Source organism: Micromonas pusilla (assembly GCF_000151265.4).
Source record: "Micromonas pusilla CCMP1545 genomic scaffold MICPUCscaffold_16, whole genome shotgun sequence".
In the NCBI taxonomy this organism is placed as follows: domain Eukaryota; kingdom Viridiplantae; phylum Chlorophyta; class Mamiellophyceae; order Mamiellales; family Mamiellaceae; genus Micromonas; species Micromonas pusilla.
In genome coordinates, this window is record NW_003315897.1 from 582,821 (window position 1) to 604,081 (window position 21,261).

The 21,261-nt window shown below is 58.2% G+C and overlaps 5 protein-coding genes across 5 annotated transcripts; 1 reads left to right on the forward strand and 4 right to left on the reverse strand.

Annotated features, from left to right (window-relative positions):
* Positions 1 to 553: 553 nt before the first annotated feature.
* On the reverse strand, positions 554 to 1,561 carry MICPUCDRAFT_36911 (uncharacterized protein; the record flags this gene model as incomplete). Its single annotated transcript, XM_003064206.1, has 1 exon — positions 554 to 1,561. A coding segment is annotated over one exon (1,008 nt), but the record flags the coding sequence as incomplete, so codon positions are not given.
* Positions 1,562 to 2,011: 450 nt separating this feature from the next.
* Positions 2,012 to 4,522, forward strand: MICPUCDRAFT_54052 (uncharacterized protein; the record flags this gene model as incomplete). Its single annotated transcript, XM_003064024.1, has 3 exons — positions 2,012 to 3,471; positions 3,567 to 3,867; positions 4,019 to 4,522. The coding sequence occupies 3 exons, from the start codon at positions 2,012 to 2,014 to the stop codon at positions 4,520 to 4,522; spliced, it is 2,265 nt and encodes a 754-aa protein (XP_003064070.1).
* Positions 4,523 to 4,564: 42 nt separating this feature from the next.
* On the reverse strand, positions 4,565 to 5,621 carry MICPUCDRAFT_49134 (uncharacterized protein; the record flags this gene model as incomplete). Its single annotated transcript, XM_003064207.1, has 2 exons — positions 4,565 to 4,888; positions 5,076 to 5,621. 2 exons carry the CDS (start codon positions 5,619 to 5,621, stop codon positions 4,640 to 4,642), a joined length of 795 nt encoding a protein of 264 aa, XP_003064253.1. The 3' UTR covers positions 4,565 to 4,639.
* Positions 5,622 to 7,639: 2,018 nt separating this feature from the next.
* MICPUCDRAFT_49135 (uncharacterized protein) lies at positions 7,640 to 19,183 on the reverse strand (the record flags this gene model as incomplete). Its single annotated transcript, XM_003064208.1, has 1 exon — positions 7,640 to 19,183. One exon carries the CDS (start codon positions 19,181 to 19,183, stop codon positions 7,739 to 7,741), a length of 11,445 nt encoding a protein of 3,814 aa, XP_003064254.1. The 3' UTR covers positions 7,640 to 7,738.
* A 1,636-nt stretch (positions 19,184 to 20,819) lies between these two features.
* On the reverse strand, positions 20,820 to 21,041 carry MICPUCDRAFT_54055 (uncharacterized protein; the record flags this gene model as incomplete). Its single annotated transcript, XM_003064209.1, has 1 exon — positions 20,820 to 21,041. One exon carries the CDS (start codon positions 21,039 to 21,041, stop codon positions 20,820 to 20,822), a length of 222 nt encoding a protein of 73 aa, XP_003064255.1.
* Between the last annotated feature and the right edge of the window lie 220 nt (positions 21,042 to 21,261).

The window sequence follows — 21,261 nt, forward strand, 5'->3', positions numbered from 1 at the left end:
CCGACGGGGAAGAACGCGCCGCCGCCGCCGCCGCCGCCTCCGCCTCCCCCGAGCGCGTACGACGACGCGCCGTTCGACGTCGCCAACCCGGACGGGCGATACGTCCTGCGATTGGACCACGCGCTCGAACGCCGCGTCGCGCTCGACGCGTTGGCGCTGGAAGAGAAGGTCTCCGGGACGGTGGTCAACGTCCGGTACGAGGGCGTCCCCGTGCGCCGGGATCCGATAGGCATGGGCTGGGCGGACGACGCGACGCTTCCCGAGGAGGGCGTCTTATCCTTGGACGTCGTCACGCGACGCGGCGCGGACGCGTCCCCGGCGGCGGCGCCGGCGTCGGACGCGGCGTTTCGAGTCGCGCTCGATCACGTCTCCACGCCGACGATGACGCCGCGCGAGCGCCTCGCCGCCATCGCGCTCGCCGCGCGATCGCGCTGATTCGTTGTAGAAGTTGCAACTTCTGTTGGTGAGTTTCCTGGTCTGAAACAAAACCTCTAAAATAGAGAGTGGGATCTTGTGCAGACTTTGAAGTTAACGGCTGAGAGAACGAATTCTCGACAAGACTCACAGCAACCACCACGTCTCGCTCTGTCGCCATGTCCATCCACAATAGTCGCGCGTGTGCTTGTGTCAAACGAATCAAACTTTCAAGTAAACGAATGGTTGGGTGCCCCGAGATGTTTTCCTTTTTCCGGCGCTGCATCTGGTAATAACCTCGCAAAAGAGCTTCAGCCTCAGTAGAAATAGCCGGATCAATATTAGAACGCACAAGTGCGATATAGGACCGAATTCGATCAAGGGGCCACAACTTAGGTCTAGTAGAGCGTGCTTCAGTGTCGTCTTTAATGTCTTCAAAATCATGTCGTATCGACTCATGCTCAGAACTGGATGGTTCCGCCGTGAATAAATCCAGTTTTAGTTTTGCCGTTTTCAGAACTGTTTCAGTCTGCAAGTTTCGTTTTCCAATTTGTTCATTTGACGTGCCGGTGCTGTGAAGTGAGATCATGTGAGTCGAAAGCAAGCGATCTGCATCTTCATTCCGATCATCTGAAAGAATCATTACACAGTCAAAGCGAGAAAGAAGTGGCTGTGAGAAAGATGTACTCGTGACAAGAGAAGCAGACAGACTATGTGCAAAACCTTTTGTATTACAAGCGCCCACGACAGCGCAACGGGTCTGCAGCGTAGCGACCACTCTTCCTTTCGCAAATGAAAGAGTCTGTTGTTCCATTGCCTCATGAATTGCAGTGAGTTCACCAGGCCGTATGAAGCCAAATTCGTCGATACAGCAAAGTCCTCCATCCGCAAGAGCAAGGGCGCCGGCTTCGATTGAGCAGTTTGCCCTGCTGTCAGCATTTGCAATTGAAACAGTGAGACCAGCAGCCGTGGAGCTCATACCAGACGTAATGATCGCTCTTGGAGCGGCCTGAGCTATGTATCGAAGCAGTTGTGATGCGGCGACGCTCGTGCGCGCGATCGAGCACGGGGAGACGCGCGTGGAGGCGGCGGCGACGGTGGCGCCGCGGACCGTGGCGTCGACGAAAAAGGGCGGCCTCGACGCCATCCTCGACGCGCTCACCGCGGATGAGCAGGCGCGTTCTATCTCACACTGGTCCCCATACGACCGCGTTGGCGTGGTGAACGCCGATCCTTAAGGACTTTGCCCGTCGTTTCTCTCCGCACACACCTCGCTTTCAATCCCCGTCCTCGACGCCTTTCAACTCCATCTGACGCCTTTCAACTCCACCCCGACGCGCTCACCGCGGACGAGCAGGGCGCTTACTTGCGCCGCGTCGGCGCGCCGCACTTCGCGCCGTTCACGTCGTGGAACCCGACGGGGTATCACGCGCTGAACCTCGCGCTGCGATGCGATCGGTTGACCGCGACGAAGCTCGTTTGCGCCGCGCACGACGATCGCGCGGCGCACCTAAAGCGCGAGAAGGAAAAAGCGGAGATCGCGAAAGAGAAGAAGAAGGAATACGTCGAGGTGCCTCCGCCGGTGAACGTTCGATGGATGAAGCTCGACGGGACGCTCGCGACCGACGCGCTCGCGACGATCGCGGGCTGGAAGAAGACCGGGGTCCCGAAGCGCGGGATGCTGACCCTAGACTTCGTCGCCACCCCGCGCGCGAAGATTCTTCCTGCGATCGAGACCCCGGCGCAAAAAGCGATGTGGCTGTCGGACGACGAGGTAACGTCCTTTGCGGAGACGTTATCGAAATCCGCCGCCGGAAACGGCGGCTCGTGCGTCGGGTACGTCTCGCGCGCCGGCGACGGCGGATGTTACACCGGCGATCTGCGGCTCGCGCTGAGCGGCCGAAAGCTCACGTGCGCGCGCGCGGTGTCGCTCGTCGACGCCTTGGACGTCTCCGAGGTGCGGTGCGAAGCCGCGGTTACCGCGTTCACGCCGTGCGACGACGCGGACGATCACTGGCCTCTGGTGTTGTCGTCCCTGCGCGTCCTAGAGCAAGCGCACGCGTGTGACCGGTTGGGGTGTTACCCGCTCGTGACCGCGACGGAGGCGAAGGCGTACGCGCGAGAAGAGGCGATGAAGGCGGCGATGGAGGCGAAGCGCGTCGCGGAGGAGGAGAAACTCGCGAAGAAGGCGGCGGCCAAGGCGAAGAGGGAAGCCGCCGCCGCCGCGGGCGAGAGCGCGTCGGACGATGACTACGACGACGACGACGACGACGACGAGACGCGCGTTGAGGACGACCCGGTCGTCGCCGCGGAGAGGGCGTGGAACGAGGCGCAGAAGACGCCGGAGATTCCGTCGCCGATGTCGATGCACTACGCGTTGGATCTGATTGAGGGACCTCCGGAGGAGGCGGCGGCGCGCGCGTCCATCGCGAAGCAAATCTTCGCCGCGGCGTCGCGGACGCCGTGGCGCTCGATCCGCAACCTTCGCGTGAACGGCGTCGCGATCGACGACGACGACGTCCCGGCGTTGTCTGGCGGCGACGAAGGAGCGGGGTGGGATTTCGTCGAGAGCGCCGCCGGCGGGACGTCTCCGGCGTTTCTCGAGCTCGACTTTTTCGGCCCGGACGTCTTCGAGCGACTGAAGATCGAGCCGCACCAGATGCGCTTCACGAAGGGCGACGAGGAGCGCGACGCGTTCTTGACGCGACGCGCTTCGAAGCTCCGCGCGGACCGCGCGCGGCAGCTGCACCCGTTCAAGATTGAGGCGGGCGAGGGGGAGACGTGGGCGGCGCCGCGGCGCGCGCCCGGCGACGCCGCGCTCGCGGATCGCGCGCCCGACGACAACGACGTCTCCCCCGCGCTCGAGGCGTGGACGCTCGCGCACCAATCGCGCTGGGAGAGCTTCGCGCGCGAGATGGCCGCGATGGACGCGGAGGAGGATCTCCTGAGGTCGTTTTACTGGAAGAAGGTCAACCCCGACGGCGCCGCGACGGTCAGGCGCGTTCTCATTAGTCTGCTCATCACGCACGTTTTCTTTTTGCACCCGCCTCTCGTCGCGTCGGTTTCGCCGTTTGATCGCTGCTCTGATCCCTCACGACTGACCGATGAATGCTTTTTTTTTGTACAACTACGCTGGCATCGCCCCACCGCAGAGCCTTCGACGCGGCGAAAACGCTCGAAGAAATCGCCGGGACGTGCTGGCACTACGAACGCGAGACGATCCTCAACCTGTGCCCGCCGCCGCCGCCGCCGGCGGCGCCCGGCGACCCGCCGAATCCGCCTCTCGAGGAAGGCTGCGACCCGCCGGGCGAGGACGACTGGGCGACGCTGACGTACCCCGCGTTCGAGACGCTCTTCATGCGCTCCGATTTCGCGCTCGACGACCCGGACCCGGTCGGGATAGCGCTCGCGGAGAAGGCGCGTTATATCTCACACTGGTCCCCATACGGCCGCGTTCGCGTGGTGAACGCCGATCCTTAAGAACTTTGCCCGGCGCATCTCTCCGCCCATCCCTCGGTTTCAATCCCCGCCCTCGGCGCCTTTCAACTCCGACTGACGCCTTTCAAATCCACCCCGACGTCGCTTTGTATGGAACGACCCTAAGGCGGAGCGCGAGCGTCGACGCGCCGAGGAGCTCGCGGCGTTCAACGCGCGCGTCGAGGCGGGAGAGGAGCCCGCCGACGCGGTGTGGACGCCGCCGGCGGATCTGCTCGAGGAGGAAGAGAAGGAAGAGCCTAAGGACCTAAGTAAGACCGGGAAGGGCGACTCCAAGGGCGAGAAGAAGGGCGGCAAGGACAAGGGTGAAAAGGGCGAGAAGAAGAAGAAGGAGAAGCCGCGGCCGACGGCGCCGATGCCGCCGCCCGCGCCGGCGTCGTTCCCGGGTCTTCCGCTGATTCCCCCCGCGCTCGCGGCGACGCTTCTGGAGCTGAACGAGGAGGACGCGAAGCGCGTGACCCCGAGGAGAGCCGCGGGGGCGTTCGAGGGCGACCTTCTCGCGCGGTCGGCGGCGCGGTTGCCGCGGATCAAGACGCCGGAGGAGCTGGAGGCGATTCGCGTCGCCGCGGAGGAAGCCGCGTTGGCGGCGAAGAACAAAAAGAAGAGACGCTGACGACTGACATGATGACTCATCACTCGCTCGCGCGGTTTATTTACAGTAGCATGTGTTTGTTGAGGGTATGATAACAACATCTAACAACTTTACATCTACTCGTCCTCCGACGCGTCGCTAATGCGCCGTGTGCACGGGCATCGGGATGCACGTCACCGGACCGGCCATCGTCACCATCGTCGGCGCCGGCGGCGCGCTCGGCGCCGCCGCCATCGACTTCGCCTTGATCTCCGCGTACCTCTGCGTCACCTCGGTCAGACGCTTCATCGCGAGGTCGTACTCGATGAACCCTTTGAACCAGAACTGCCCTTTGTTCAGCATGATGATCCCGAGCCACTGGTCCCCGGACTGCGCGTCCGAGTGCGGCTGCGGGGTCGTTCCATACGAGCGAACGTCGGGGTGGAGTTCATAGGCGTCAGAAGCGGAGTTGAAAGGCGCCGAGGGCGGGGTTTGAAAGCGATGGCTGGGCGGAGAGACACGCTGGGAAAATTCCTTAAGGATCGGCGTTCACCACGCCAACGCGGTCGTATGGGGACCAGTGTATGGGACGCGCCTGCATCGTCTCCGTGTGATCGATCGGAAAGATGATCTTCAGGTAGCCTCCCGGGTGGTCCGTGTTCCGGTTCGGCTTCTGCGCGACGTCGCTCGAGAAGCACACGGCGAAGTCGGAGACGAATAAAACGCCCGGGACGAGGTCGTTATCCCCCTGCATGAGGTGGCACCCGAACGTGTCCCTCAGCACGTCCTCCGGAGGCGGCGCGAAGAGTTTTTTCCAGTACTTGGTCGTCCCTCCCGCGGCCATCATGGAAGCGAGGTACGACGCCTTCCCCCCGAGCGCGCTCGCGGCGCCGGTGACGCCCACCTCCATGGCGTGGTCCACGATCTTCGACGCCTTGTCCGTCATCTTCGACATGAACCCTTTCTTCTTCGGTTCGGACGGCGCCGCGGCCTGCGCGACCGGTTGCTGCGGTTGTTGCGCGTACCCGTACGCCTGCGCGACCGGCTGCTGCTGCTGCACGACGACGTACTCCGCCGGCGGCTGCGCGTTGTACGCGTAGTACGTCGTGTTCGCCGCGGGCGCGCACGGGTAGTAGCTCATGACGCGCGGCGCGCGCGCGAGGCGGGGGCGAGAGGCGACGCGGCGCGTACGAGATCTGAATGAAGTGGACACCTGTCGAAGAAAGGTGAAGAACGACGCTTGGAGATTCCTCACTCGTCGCGTCGCTCGTTACACTCGTCGACGCGAAACCGATGACGCGAGTCGAGAAACCCAAAAAAACTTGGGTAACGGTCAGCGATACAGTACGAGGATGCCCTCTATGCGTATTTGGTCACGAGCGTGTACGAGATTTTTTTCTCTCTCGAAAAAATCTCGTCGTCCCAACCGTACGGTTGGGACGACGAGATTTTTTCGCGGCTGCAACAGTCTTACAAGAAACGAAGGGACTTATTCTGGAAGAAACGCTCGAAGGCGCAGCTCGGCAAGCGGAGGTCTCGTCAATGGATCGTGCATTCTTTAGATTACAAGCAGACGAAGAAGAGGAAACGCTTCCGCGAGTGTGAAGGAAGTATTCTAAAATTTCTATTATAAGTCTAGTTTGAGACCTAGCAAAGAGCATGTTTTTTACTCTGTCTTTCGTCGCTTTAAGTCCTTGAGCTTTGTGAACGACGACGATTCCCGCAACCAAAGAACTGCGCCAATTAAGCCAAGAGCGAGAACCCCGCCGCCGAGATGAATCCAAGCATCAAGCGAAGACGTAAAGACGGTTCCAACAGATGTAAAGAAGAGAACGCTGAAAACTTCTATTCGCGGAAGTAAATCCTCAAGGACTAAGAACCTCGCTCCTTTTAAGCGCACGCGAAGTATGTAATAAATCGCGTAAAATATGCGCGCAGACATCGTTAAACAGTTTGCGACAATCAGACCCAACACTCCAAGATATGCTTGCAGCGTAATCGAACAAATAACGTTCAAGATAGAACTCGAAAGCAAAAATAAATTCGCAGAAGATAGTTCGGATGGAGTCATCACCGCGTGCGTGTACGCTTCCAATATTCCATTGGTCGCGAGGAAGAATACCATCACTGCGAAACCACTGAGCGTCGACGCAGCGCCTTCAGTTTCCGCCCAACGACGACCATAAAGAAAACTTAAAGCTAATCGTGAATACTGAGGTCCATGCAATGCAACGATCAACCCGAGATAAAACGCGAGCTTGAAGATCAATGATAAGCGCCTTTCATGGTGATTTTGGTCAGTACAGAATGAAGAAGTATAAAGAAGAGCGTTCGCGCACTTGATATCGTCAGCACTTGGCTTCCCCTCTGATTCTTTCGTATTTTTACTCGCAGAAAAGGTTATAAATGCAGCTTCCTGCCGAAGAAAGATGATTAAAAAGTAAAGAAAAAAATGTTCTATACCGCAAAGACAAACCTCGAACGGTTGCAAAATGATTCTCACGAACAGAGAACCAAGTGATGAAACCAAAGCATAGACGCCTTGGGAATCTGCACTCCCGGCCCAAATGAGCACGCCTTTTTCTCCCTCCGCTAATAAAAGTTTCCACATAGCCTGGACTGAAAACGTCCCGATAAGCGCCAGCGTTTGACCTTCGATGTTGCCTGAAATAACTTAAATGTTAATCTCCGCGGTTGTCGAGATATTCGCTTGTGATTGCTCGTTCGTGTTACCTTTGAAACTGAGAACGCGCACCCCGACTTTCGCAAAATCCATTTGCGTTACCGCGTAGAAAAACAAAATGCACGAACCGTACGCGAGCTGCGTAGAAATTCACGACGTGAGTTTGAATGTTATTCACGCGCGGATGAATAAAACACAAAGTCTTTGTGATATAAATTCCGCATACCTGTCCGAACGCGAACGCTAATGGCACGTTTTCACTCGACTTCGCTGCGGTTACGAAGAAGAACGTCAACAAACTTCGAGTAAGCGTTGCGATGGTTTCGGTGATAAACCGCAGGCGAAAACGCGAGCGTCTTTGCGCGCGTATGTAAAAAGGCTCCGCCAATAATTCCTGAGTAATTTATTCAAGAAATTAGTCAGTGTCATTTCAGTCATTCGTTTCTTCAGCGTGAGATTTTCAGTGTGAAATTTCTCACCAAGAAAGCTGCGAGTCTGTTATTTACAACTCTACTTACAGTACACGTGCACCTCTCTCGGCGCCGAGCGAAAAGCGAGCGTCGTCTCTCACTCGCTCACGCGAACGAGCCGTAATCTGCCTCCGCGGGCGCGTCGACGACGAAGGCAGCTTCTTCTTCCGCGCCGCCGGCATCGCCTCTTCCGCGCCGCCGCCGCCGCCGCGCGACGACGACGAACAACGCGACGGCGGCGACGACGGTCGCGGTCGCGACGGTCGACGCGATCGGGAGGCTGCGGATGGTCGCGTGCTTCGTCTTCGCGGCGCCGAGCGACGCGGGGGGAGCCGCCGACGGTCCGTTCAGGAGTGCCTTGAAATACCGGATCCCGCGCGCGAACTTGGCGCGCGCGGCTCCGTCGCCCACGGCGACGGCCGCTTTCGCCCTGCGAATCAAGCCCCCGATGCGTCCTCTAAGCGCGCGTTCGTGCGCGTCGCTCCAGGAGATGACCGAATCCGTTCGGTGATTCGCGGCGACGACGAGCGAGCCGCGCTTCTTCATGATCGCGTTCGTCGCGCGCATCGTCCGCGGCCCCGCGGACATCTGCGAGAACCGCTTCACGCCCCTCGGGTCCTTTCCGACGAACCCGGTGAATTTCAATACGAGCGTCGCCGACGCGCCGTCCGCGCTCTTCTCCGCGGAGACGCGCGTCGTCGCGAGCGCGTGAAATGTGATCCCGCGGCTCAGGCGCGACTTCACGAGGACGTTTTCGACGAAATTCAACTGCGCGTCCGCTTTCGCCGCGGACATGCCGGTGATCGCGTACGTCGTCGTGACCGAGGTCGCGTCGTCGTCGACTTCCGACGACGTCGGCGTCGGCGTCGGCGTCGGCGTCGAGCCCGAGAAATCAGTGCCCTCGCTCTTCGCCGCCGCCGACGGCGCCACCTGCGCCGTCGCCGTCGCCGCGAGTGCACACGGGCTGCATCGATCGCCGCCGCAGTCCACGCCCGTTTCAGCTCCGTTCAAAACACCGTCAAAACAGCTTGGAGATCTTCCGCGCGACCCGGCGCGTTTCCAGTCCTCCGCGCGCTCGGGGCGCAGCGCGAGCGCGACGGCGCCGAGCTTTTTACACGTGCACGTGTAAACGCTCGCATCGCCCTCTGCTCGCGTCACGACGCAGTCGTCATCACGCCAGAGAATATCCTCCTCGGCCGCGGACCCGGCGCCTTCCGCTGACACAGTGTGAAGCACCGCACAATATACTGCGCTCTTCTCTTCGTCTGTTTCTTCCTCCTCGTTCACCGATACGAGCGTTCGGTATCTTTCATCGACTCGCAAGGTCACGCTCGAGCGGAGCGAATGTAAATAGTCGATCTGTCCGCTGAAATCGTCAACAATAGAGAGGAATGCGACGGACTCGCTCACGACAAACGGCAACCCGCAATTCTCCACGGACGTGCTGTCGGGGCACTTCGCAAACGCGGCGGACGGTATCGCGCCCGCACTAAACGTCGCGCACAGATCTGACTTCACGTTCGTCGGCGTCACCATTCGCCGTTCTTGGACGAAGCCCTTCGTGCCTTGCTTCTTCGGTACGCCGGGGGGTAACGACACCGCGGGAAGATTCGCTCCCATGTTCTTCGACGAGTTCCCAACCGCAACCGCATCACCGACTCCCAGCTGACCGGCGAAATTTTGCCCCCAGCACTTCACGACGCCGCTTCTCAGCATCGCGCAGTTCGACGTCCCACCCGCGACGACGAACGCGACGTCGCCGCCGAGATCGACGACGGGAGGCGAACCTTCGGCCCAATCTTCACCTTTTTTTCTCGGTGACACGTCTCCATAGCCGCACACGATCGGGTCGGAAAAGTCTGCGTAGAGCTTGAACCCCTTTTGGCGATAAGCCATAACGGTCGCCGTATTCAATTGCGAGTCGCAGATGCAACGGACGTTCCCATCGCTCATCGTCACGCAGATGTGCGTATGACCGCCGTCGATTTGCACAGGGTAGGTGGCGTTTCTGTCCCCGGAGTCTGATATTGACGTGAGATCGTATGCCGTCTTCCCGAACGGTAATTGCTTGTAATGTCCATCTCTGCACTCGTTTATCACACCGAATCGTCCCGGGAGTTCCCGTTTCGCGTATTCACCCCAACATACGAGCTCGTCCTCTCCTGCATTTGCTTCGGATTCGAGGATCGCACAAGTGAGCCTTTGAGACAACGCGAGCTGCTTCACCGGGCGAGTGAGGTGGACGAAATCCAAATTTTCGCCCATCGACCCGGGTCTGTCTCCGTAGTTCTTGTTGTTTTTGCTCCAGTCTCGCCACACATTCATGCGGCATACTTCGTTCCCACCCCAACACTTGAATTTGGCCTTGCTACTCTTCACTTTTTTATGAGAATCGCATTCTTTATCGCGTCCCTCTTTCTTCCCGTGTTTATTCCAGTGTCTTTTCGCGGCACCGATGTTGTGTCCGAAGGCTCTGCGTAAGTCCGGGTACCTGTTGACGTAGCACTTGGCTTCTTCTGTGGTAATGTAATCGCAGTCGAGCGTGCACTCGCCCCTCCCGCTGTCCGTCTCGATGACCGCACACGTGTATTCGCTCCCGGCAAACAGCCGCGTGACGACGCCCTTAGATCCTTTACCCATGACTTTAATCGGCGGGAGGTCGTCGCCCATGTCCATCGGCGACGTCCCACGATTCTTCGACGGCGGCTCCTCCTGACCGAGTTGCCCCTTGTTATTCCTTCCCCAGCACTTGACCGAGCGATCGCTCAAGAGCGCGCACGTATGTTCAAGTCCCGCCACGATCTGAATCGCTTCCATGCCCGTCCCGAGGTCCACGGCGGTAATTTCGTTGCCCTCGATAAAGTCCGCGCCTATTTCACCGACGTCCGCGCCGACGCCGAGCTGCCCGTACTGGTTTCGTCCCCAACACATCACCTTGCCATCGTCAGTCAGTGCACAGGTGTGCTGGCACCCTGATGCGAGCTGCGTCGCCTTCGAACCCAACGGAACGCGTTTCAATTTATCACCCATCTCTCCGGGCGCGTTACCGACGTTGGATACGCTACCCGTGCCGAGTTGACCGTATTCGCCCTGTCCCCAGCACACAACGTCACCATTCGCAATTACGCAAAAGTGCGCGCACCCGCCGACTATCGGTTTCGCATCCGGGATAGGGGTTTCCACGGCAACAGACTCGAATACCTCGTCGCTGCTGCGGAAGCGCCCAGTGACGTTGAACTTCGGGATCTCGCTCGGCCAGCTTCCGGACGCGAGCTGCTCGTGGTACCCGCTCGGGGTGCCAGAATACGTCACACGTGCAAAGAGTTTTTCTGAAGAAACCTTGCCATCGACGGTGACAACGCGCTTCGTAAGTGGTGCATTGCAGACTTCGTCGTTGGATGCATCCGCGGCAGCAGAGCCTCGAAGGACGCGCGACGTGCTCACGCCGACCTTGTCAGTGCCATGTCGTGCCGTGGAGCGTCCGTACGCGGTCATTAACGCCGACCAAGTGCCGTCACCGAGCTCGCCGTTTTCATCTGGGGGCTCGGATGCATCGTCGACGCCGTCTGGCCAATCGTGCGCCGTTCGCGCTATGATTTCCAGGATATCGGCCGCGGGAAGCGACCTCGCGTGTGCGTCGTCTAACTCCGAGGTCGCAACGTAGGTGTCGACTAGCTCTAATGCCGCGTCGCGAAGTGATATAGAAATGAATGGGGTCTGTGACATCAACGTTTTTAGCCCCTGTAGCGCCGTTTTAAGGCTCGAGCTGAGTTCTTCAAGATCAGGCCGCGGCGGAAGGCTTTCCCCGAGCAACGCGGCCGAGCTACGTCGTGCGCGCTCTTTATGTCTCGCCTTATCTTGCTGCTGTAATCGTCGAAGCGCCGCGGGGAACACGTGCACGTTGTCCATGTGATTGCCGACATTGAAAATGCCTTCAAGCGCGGCACCAAGATTTGAATTTTCCTCAACTTTGACCGCGCCTGCGCTCACGCCAAATGCGCCGTCCGCGTCATATGCGACGCATCGAACTTTCGTGTCGATGCTCCCGGGAGAATGAGGCACGAACACGTTTCGAAAAGTCGACATGCCTTTTTGGCGGTCGGTCAACCACGCCCACCGGGGCTTGTACACATCGAAGTCGTACCAAAATGCAAGTCGGTACTCCAGGGCTTCTGCGCCGTCGTCGACCCATGACCCGCATTCGATGGTGTAACTGGTGTTGAACTCAATCCCGCCATCGGGTGGGTCAAATGTTATGCCGTCGATTGCTCTCGGAGGGGTGTTTGTAAGTAAAAGGCGCTCCGCTTCGCCAATGCACGTGTCCGGGTCGTTTTTATCTGTCGTCACGAAGAGCTTCAACACGTATTCTCTTCCAGGGACCATCGTATTCTTCGCTATCGAAAAATACGCCTTGTCCAACCAGTTCGTCGTCTCCGGCTTCTTTAATGTCGCCGCGTCAAGCGGATGCGCGTCGACGAGCGACCATCGGAAGTACACATCCCCCTTTACGCTTGCGCCGTTGCCATAGATGCGGAATAAAAATTGCGTATTCACCCTGCCGTGAATCGGCTCGATCGTCGCTGTCGGGCACGTCTTGTACGTCGTGAGAAGCACGGTCATGTCCGGGAAGGAATCGCGTTTCGTCTTCGTGGACATCAGTGTGAACGTGTACTCCTTGGCCTCATGCATTGAATTCGCAGGGAGTCGCAGCGGGGTGCCCTCAGGGAGCTCGTCCACGTCGAGACTTTTCGCTGGAGGCGGCCAAAACTTGTCTTGTTCACGAAGATTTCGATCATAATTTCGCCCTTGCACCAACTTTACGTCTCCGCCGAGGTCCACGGATAATCCAGCGAGGCCACAGTCCTCGCGATCGGAGACGTAGTTCGTGCAGTACCACTGGTGGTTCATAACCTCGACGTCCGTCCTCCAGTCTGGGTCGATTCTCTGGTCTGCGACCGCGTGCACCTCGTTCTTCTCGTCGTGTCTCACTTGCCTTCGCGGCAAAACCTCGTTGAACAACAATGATGGCTTGTTCCACTTTTGATCATTAACGAACGGATCTAGAGGTTCTCCGGGAGCGATCGCCTTGGCATACTCCGCGTACTCACCGCCATTTCCTCCGAACGCGATGCTCTTTATCTTGCCGTATTTCGTGCGAGTTGTCCAACGCAACGTCTTCGTGATTTCGCATCCTGAACGAGTTGTGCGGTCCCTTTGGTTCACACGGGTCCATCCGGCTGGGCATTCACTGTTGCCACCCGTATTATTCGAGTGCGCCCCGTTCCAGAATGCGGTGACCCCGCACTCTATGACGTATTTGCGTCCCGCGAACATCATATTTCTGTGCCACGAAAAAAAGGAAGTCTTTTGCATCGCGAATAACTCGACGAGCTTGGTCTCTTGATAAGTCACCTCTGGGTGTATGCCCGTGGGCGTGGGCCAGCCCGCGACGCGTTCTGTTTCTATCTCGGACCGATCGTCGAGCATCGGGGTTACCTTCCATGAGAACGTGCGCTCTGTCTCCGCGTTACGCGATTCTAGACCGCAATCTCTCCACGCGGCCTTCACTCCTGCCAAGCCTCGGTGCATGCTGTACACCCTTCCTGGCGGAATTTGATTCATTTTGGCCCACTCGATCACGAATCCGCTCTCCGTGTTGGTGAGCGCGGCGCTTGCTTCCTTCCTTTGCGCGTTGACGTCGGTCATCTCGCCGGTGTACACGTGTCCCTTTTTATTGCTGACGATGACGGAGAAGGTAAACATGTGTAAAGTGTCGCGTCGAGAGCCGAGTAGAGGGACGTATATCGAACTCGGAATGCTGATCGACCGTGACGTCGATGTGAGATTTCCGAGATATGATCTCAGTGCGTCCTCTTTCGCGTCTGCACCCCGGCCCGTGATCGGCGTACGCTCGAGCGACCACTTAAACGTCAGGTTCCCGCCGAGATCCCCGGTGCTTTCCGATGCAGTGCAGTCGATCGTCGGCACGAAACATCCCCAGTCGATGTTTATGAATTCGTTAAAGCACTTGACACGGGCGTGCACGGCAACCTTTTCCCCTGGGTGACGTGTCACCTGAATAGACGCCGTCGTGCTTCGTCCGCGATCGCGGAATTTGTCAGAATATATCACGCCCCCGCGTATCGTGATAACGGATCCGTCTGCGATGCCATCGCTCGCTTCAGTCGCCTCGTGCCCGTCTCCTAGGGAGATCCGCACGGTGCGCTTATCGAGAAAATACGCGAGGCACCCCTCGCCGAGATTAGCGGACGCGTTGACGTTGATGAGCTCGGAACACGGAAAGATCCCGCCGAGCGTGAGCTCCCCCGTCTCGCCCCTGTCCGAGTTCGCGTCGAATTTCAGATCGATGGACTTTTTCGCGTTCACGAATCTCGCCCACAGAAGATCCACGGGCGGTTCGCGGAAATCCAGGGGATTGCACACGGAAAAGTCTCCAATTTGCGGCGGTCCTTGGATCAATGCCGCGTACGCATCCGTCTTGTGACAATCTGTTCTCTCAAGATCCGCTCGATACTCCGCACCGCTCTTGTATCGGTACCCGTTGCGCAAACATCCCCTCGCCGAACCTTTTTTCGTCCCTTCCCCCATAACCTGCAACGCGTTCGCCATGGTGTAGAACTGGCCCATGTTTCGCGTCACCACGCCGGTGAGAAGCACGGCGCTCGTGCACGACCCGAAGTTTCGCGTGTTATCCGGGCAGTACGACCCACCGACGATGACCGCGGCTGAACCCTGCCCGCCAGGCTTCCAGCTCGTTTTCTGCGAGAGCGTCGACCACTTTAGTCGCTGGATCAGGTTCGCATCGAAAATCGCGAAATAGGGTTCCGCCTCCGGCGGTATCCCTGGCTGACGCGCGATGCGCACATTGTTCACGGTGTTGTAGTCGCGATTTTTTATGATACCGGAAATCTGACCAGCGATGATTATGTTGCCTTTCGCGTCGACGTCGATCGCTTCGAGCGTGACGTGGCCTATGGCACTTTGACAAATATTTTTTCTCCCGCGCGGATAGCATTTTTTACTTGACCGAGAGAATAGGTGTTGGCCTCGCGCCACGAGCCCCGTGAACGGGTCGATCAAAGCGACGTAAGCGGCGGAATCGGGTCCGAACTCCGCCGATCCATCGACGCTAGCGTGGGAATCGGGTTGCTTGACCGTCGCCCTCGGTCTACTTTGATACGCAAGCGCGGCTTTTACTGTGCCATTCGGCCCGCCGTCATAACGGAAGAAGTTGTCATTCGTGGGATAATCCCATTTTGGAGCTGTTTTTTTGTATCCGCTCACGTCTGCGCCGACGAATAAACGACCGGATTTGTCCACGATCATGCGTTTGATTCGCGTGTGCGCGGCGTCGAATTTGCCCATGTCCGAGCCTTCGTAATCCCAGGTTTTGAAACTCAACGCGCCGGTATCCGCATCGTACGCGCGAACGAACGCGACGTCAACGTATTGGACACCCGGAAGACACGTTGGACACCCGCCGACGTCGACGGGAATGCTCTTCTTGTACCCGCCGACGAACACTTTACGGATGTGTTTGGCGTCGCTCACGGCGACGTCGGAGACGACAATGCCACGATCGACATCACGGCCCGCGGCGATATCGTTTCGATACATCTCGGTGCCCGTGGCAGCGTCGAGGACGATCACGACGTTTCCTCGCAGAACCGCTACGACGGATCCTTGTGGACCGACGTCGACGCGAATGTTGTCGAAAGAGGTATTTTGAGCGCCTGGCTCCCGCGTCGTCGAGCACAGGATATCGCATGTCCTCTCGCTTTTTTCACACTGCGCACATGCGTTCCAAATTGTGACGTTGGCGTGTTCGTTGAGTTTCATCACCCCGACGCCAGGAGGACCGACGACGACGACAGACCCTTCGACGATCGCGCGCGCCATGTCCCCAGCGCCACCGGAGCCGAGGAATGTGCTCTTCGCGAGCGCGCCGCACGAATCGTCCTGCGACGAGGCCGCGAAACAGCCTTTCCCCTGAAACGTCACCACCTGCGACATGCACTTTCCGCCCGCGGTCTCGTTAAACTTGAACGGCATCGTCGCGTCGGCGTTCGCCGCGCAACCGGTCGCTTCAGACGTGAGATCGATTCGCGCGTGCGACGCGTTCGTGCCGAGCAATTCTGGTGCACCAAGCGTGCCGCTGAACAAAAAGTCGCCGTTCGCGTTCGATATCCCACCTCTGAATTTGGTGTTGGAGCCGCGGGTCGTCCCGACGTACGACGCGAACCCGACGTCGGTATTCCTCGAGATGAGCGGCTTACACTCGTCCGTCACGAGCCTTCGTATGCCGAGCACGAACTGCCTGCCGAGAGCGTTCTTACCCTGCACGCCTTCTTTCCTGCCGAAGTGGCACCGCGAGATCGGCTCTGATTTTGGATCGTAACCAGAGACGAGGACGCCGTAGTATGTGTACCCTCCATCCGGGGAAAAGAGCGACCTCCAAGTTGCACAAATGTATGGAGACGGGTGCGCGCTTTCGCCCAAGGGCATATAGTCGCGTTGGACATAGTTCTCTGAATCTAGCATTCGACGCTGCGCCCAGCCGTACACATCCGTGTCGGTGCCGAAGTTCGGGTTGTAATGCGTGATGGAACGACCGCTCAGGATGACTTCCATCTTCTTTCCGTCATGCAACTCATCCCTGATGTTCATGCCCTGCGTGGACCAGCCACCTTCCATAGTCTTCTTCTCCGGGTGCCACGTGAATATTTTAATGTCTTTTATCACGAGAATATCCTCGTGGTCGCCCGTCTTGACGAGCTGACCTAAGGCGGAATGATACATGTCGGACTCTTTCGAATTTTCCTTGGCACGTTTCGTCTGCTTCCGCCAATGCGCGACGCCGTCGTCTCTCTTTTCAAAGATGCCGTGCAGCGACGCGTTCGCGAAGTCGTCACCGCACAAGCCGGTCATATCGCACGTCGATTTCGCGCCGCGTAACGTCCAAAACGAACTCTCCAATTCTTCGACTTCACCCTTGCCGTTGAGGAAATACACCTTATCCATCATGAACGACACGTCTCCCCTCGCGTTCACCTTAAAGCTCGAACGCCATGTACCTCCCTCGCCGGTGTTCGCCTCGTCGTCGCCCATGGCCTTCGTGAGCTCGGTTCGGCAGCTTCCACGGTATCCGCACCCTTTTGCACTGGAGTGCCCGCAGTGTTCGCTCCACTCGTATCTGGTCTCGTAACAGTTTTTACCTTCCGCCCTGCAGCAGTGATTCGGGTCCTCACACGTACCTCCGCGGCACCCGTACAGCTTCAGCGACCGCGGTTCTTCGACGCGCGTCCATCTTCCCTGAGGAATAGGGACGTGGTTAAAGAACACGTTCGGGTCTGGGCAGTCAGGACGACATCGTTTTTTCCACGCGTCCGGGTGCGGCGGCGTAAACGCAACGCGCGCCGCCGACGCCCCCGCGACGTTCTTGACGTACCGATCGCCGATCGCGATCGTAAAGTCGAACATTTCCGCGCGCACGGACGCCGGCGCGTGCGGCGCGGCGTGTTTTCTCGAGTGATCCCCGACTCCGGCGCAGTCGTCTGTACGGCACTGCGAGTATACCGGCGTCGGAACACACCCGTCGGATAGCGCGTATGGTCCGTGTGGAAGAGTCACGGAACACGCCTCTCGCTCGCCGACGCGCAACGTCGCCTTCGTCTCGTCCACGGAAACGGTCACGAGCGTCCACGCGTCGACTTCGATTTTCATCGAGCTCGTGCACGTCTTCACGGTCGGGGTCTTCCCACGATCGACCGCGACGAGCACGAGCTTCCCTTCGCGATTCATGTAAAGCGACGAGCCCTTCACGGGAAAGCCACCCGCGGGGACGTCCTCCGCGTTCAAAGGCTGCGTATCACCGCCCTCCCCATCCGCGTCCGGAAACCGAAACTCCTCACCGATGTGCCACAAGTTGCCAACGACGACGTCCTCGGCCGCGGGCGCGTAGTAGGCATTCCAATCGATTGTCGTCGTCCCGCCGTTGTAAGTAATATTTTCGTGCCACGTCACGTACCTTCCGACATCCCAGTCCAACCTCCGCTTCGTCGTTGTCTCGACGTATGCGGGAACCAACTTAGGGAGCCCGACGTCCGAGTCCTGATACACGGGAACGTGAGTTCGTGGGTACACGTACGACGAGACGACGTACGGTTCAAAGGGCTTCGAGTCCGTGATATCGTTTCCCAACAGCGTGGCATCACCGACACACGCCTCGGAGGTGATCGTCGGCGGGTCCCAGACGACGCCGGCGCCGAATTTGTGTGCGTCGCATAATTTCTTTCGCCGTTTGAGCTCGTCTCTTCCCTCGGTGGAGTAGCGATTCGGGATTCCGGCGTACATCGCGCTATGCGTGCAGTTCGCTTTCGTGACCCCGGCGCCGATGAAATCTTTCGGTTGGAAGTTCCGTGGGAGGCTCCAGGGGAGTTGAGGCTCCCGCCAGCGGCCGAGGATGTACTTCTTGGACTCGTTTGTGGGTGCCGCGCTTGCGTCCAGTGCAGGGGGGTTCAGGGAAGATCCGACCTCCTCCGGATTCTTCCACAGGTATTCCCACGCCGTGAGGTACCGAACGCCGTTGGCGCAGTGATCAAAGTTGTCCGGGCTCCTCGTACTACCGTAATACACGAAACCTTTGCACTCGGTGTGCCCGCCGATGAACAACGTGTTCGGATACGCCGGGGAGGTATCGAACTGGAGCTTTCCCCCGGCATCCGGGCCGCCTTCTCTGATCATCGACATCTCGTACATGTTGTGCGTCCAGTTGTTGCTGTTGTCCCACGTCGGCGTCACGTATCGACGCACGGTGCCGTCGGGTAACGATCTTTCGTACCCGGCTTGGTCGCACGCGTGCGGAGATCCGCCGACGGTGACGGATTCGCCTCGGAAGCACCTCTGCGCGGGCGAGTATCGCCCCGTGATCGCGTCCCGGGTCGCGGGGGACAAGGGCAGACCTGAAACGCCCACCTTCTCCTCGGCTTTCGCTTCCGCGGGCGAGCGTTCGTACGCGTCGGCGCCGGCGACGCGCCAGACGTCGTCGCTCGTCTGCACGACGGTCCCGGGGGGCGCGGTCGCCGCGTCCTCCCGTTCCGCGACGCGTCCTTCGAATCCGAAAGGATCGTCTCCGTGCCGGTTCGCTCCGCAGTCGATCCAGCTCCGCTCTAGATCGTCGGGGTCCAGCATGATCGTGCGACCGTTGTACCCGCGCCACGGACGATGCGGGAGACGTTTCGAGCAACGGACCCACTCCTCGCCGGCTTCGGTCGTTCGCGCGTGATACGTGCCGTCGTATTCGCGCGTGTCGTACACGCGATCTTTCGGTTTGTAGCCCCCCGAAGCCGCGCCGAGGCGATACACGAAGTGCGTCGTGCCGTTTTTCTCGTAGAAGTTGAACGCGGACGAGACGGCGTAGTACCCGCCTTCGTTGTACTCTCGCGTCGAGTTCCCGAAAAACCATCGCAACTGCTGCGCGTCGAGCGGGGGCGACTTCCAGTCGAGGCGAATCACGTCCATGGACTCCATGCGATCGAGTCGCTTCTGCCCTCGCACGACCGTGGGCTTGTACGGCGTTCTCTGGCCAAACTTTTGCCGCGAGTCGTCAATCTCGCCGAAGACGCCTGTGCGGAAAGGAAACCAGAGGGGATCAGACTCGGTCGGTCAGGGGAATCGCGAGACGAAGGGAAGGAAAGGGTTCTTCGGACGCGCGCGAGAAATCGCCCCTCGACGCGCGGCGGGCAAGATCTCGCACCCGCTTTTGCCTGTCCGACGTAACAGTCCGCCAAGGGATCGCCACAATTCACCGCCACGACGCTCTGCACGCTCGCGAGTAGGCATAACGCAAGCGTGGCGAGCGCAGAGACCGCGACGGGCGGGCTCGCGCGAGCGATAACCGCTCTTCGTTGCTTCTTTCGCATGTTCTTTTGCACCTGCGACCGTCCGAAAGTGACTTCTCGCGCGATTCGTCGCGGCGCGTGGACGGGTCGATCGAGCCGCTAAGAATTCTGCGCGTGGTGCGCCCGTCGAATGTTTGTGTTATTTCAGTCTCCGTGAAGTGCAACCCTGAAGTCTGGTCGAGTGCGCCGGACAATGTAACACTACAGTGGAATTTGTTACCCCGTGGAAACACACCGAATATCTTTTCGAAGATTCGCAACCACGACGCGGGGTGTTATGTCTGTTCTGTCGGGATGAAAACGAATACTAGAGGGTTTTAGTAGCAAAATCGGGTCTAAAATCGGGTGGAAAATCGGGTCACCCCACCCGATTTTAGACCCGATTTTGCAACGACCCACCCGAATTCGGGTGAACCCACCCGATTTTAAAACCGGGTGGGTCAAAATCGGGTCTAAAATCGGGTGGGTACGAAACCTGAAATGACGGTTTAAATCGTCGCGTTTAATCGTCAATGATGAGAGAGGAGAACTTTTTTTGTTGAAAGTTGCGTCCGGCCCTGTTCGAGCGCTGATTACGTCGTGATCATCACAGCGAGCGGTGCAATATTTTTGCATGGGTCGACGCATCGTGGTGTTTCGAGTAAATTTTTTGCGGACGACGTCGGCGTTCGTGACGCTCCCGCGACTCCAGCAGCGCGCGAACGCCCGCGGATACCCCTTTCAAACGACCGAAGGAGACCCCACCCGATTTTAGACCCGAATTTCGAAACGGGGTTTAGTTGCAAAATCGGGTCTAAAATCGTATGGCAAAATAGGGTGGGGTGACCCGATTTTCCACCCGATTTTAGACCCGATTTTGGCGCAACTAAATCCCACAACTGTCTCAAAAACAGACCCCCTTTAGAGACCAAAAAAACCCTACATATTTTGGCGTCCCGTCCTCCGTGCTTGTTTCGTGGATGGTATGAAATGGGGTCTCACAGAAGGCTCACAGAAGCCCCACAGAAGCCCCACAGAAGCCCTTGACCCCCGTGAAATTGGTCTCTAAAATAGCCTTGAATTTTCGTGAAATTGGTCTCAAAAATAGACTTGATTTAGGGTATTTTTGAGGGCTTAAAGAGGTGCTACAAAATCTCGTGATTTCTGCGTCAGCGAGGCTCACGGAGATTTGTAGAGGTCTGGGTCGCTACGCTCCAGATACGCCCCCGAAGTCTCGTGATTTTCGTAAGGTTTTGGTCTTATTACAAAGCTATATCTACACTCTATTAGTCCCCTTTTTTTACCACCAAATCATCCACCACTTCCACCAGCTTCCAGAGCCTCTCGCAGTCTATTTCAATATCCTCCTGTTTCCAATCCTCTTCAAATCCTTCTTCATCCACAAGTCTAATTACTTGGGAAACTATAATTCTGTGGGTCAGTTTCCCGTCCTTCGTCTTGCCTTGCGTCGTCCCAATAAAGTAGTCGGTTTCAGTTGTATTCGGCATATTATATTTATACTACGAGGGTTGTCTTTAAGTTGATTGAGGCGACTTACTTAAAACCCTAAAATTGATACAAAAATCACCTATCAAATTAGGTTTTGATAGGGAAGGCCTACGCTCTTTAAGCCCTGAATTAGCGTTGATTCGACAGAGTTAAGGGTGAAATGACCGCGAAGCGGTCAACCCTTTAAGCTCCGTCAATTCACGCTAATTCAGGGCTTAA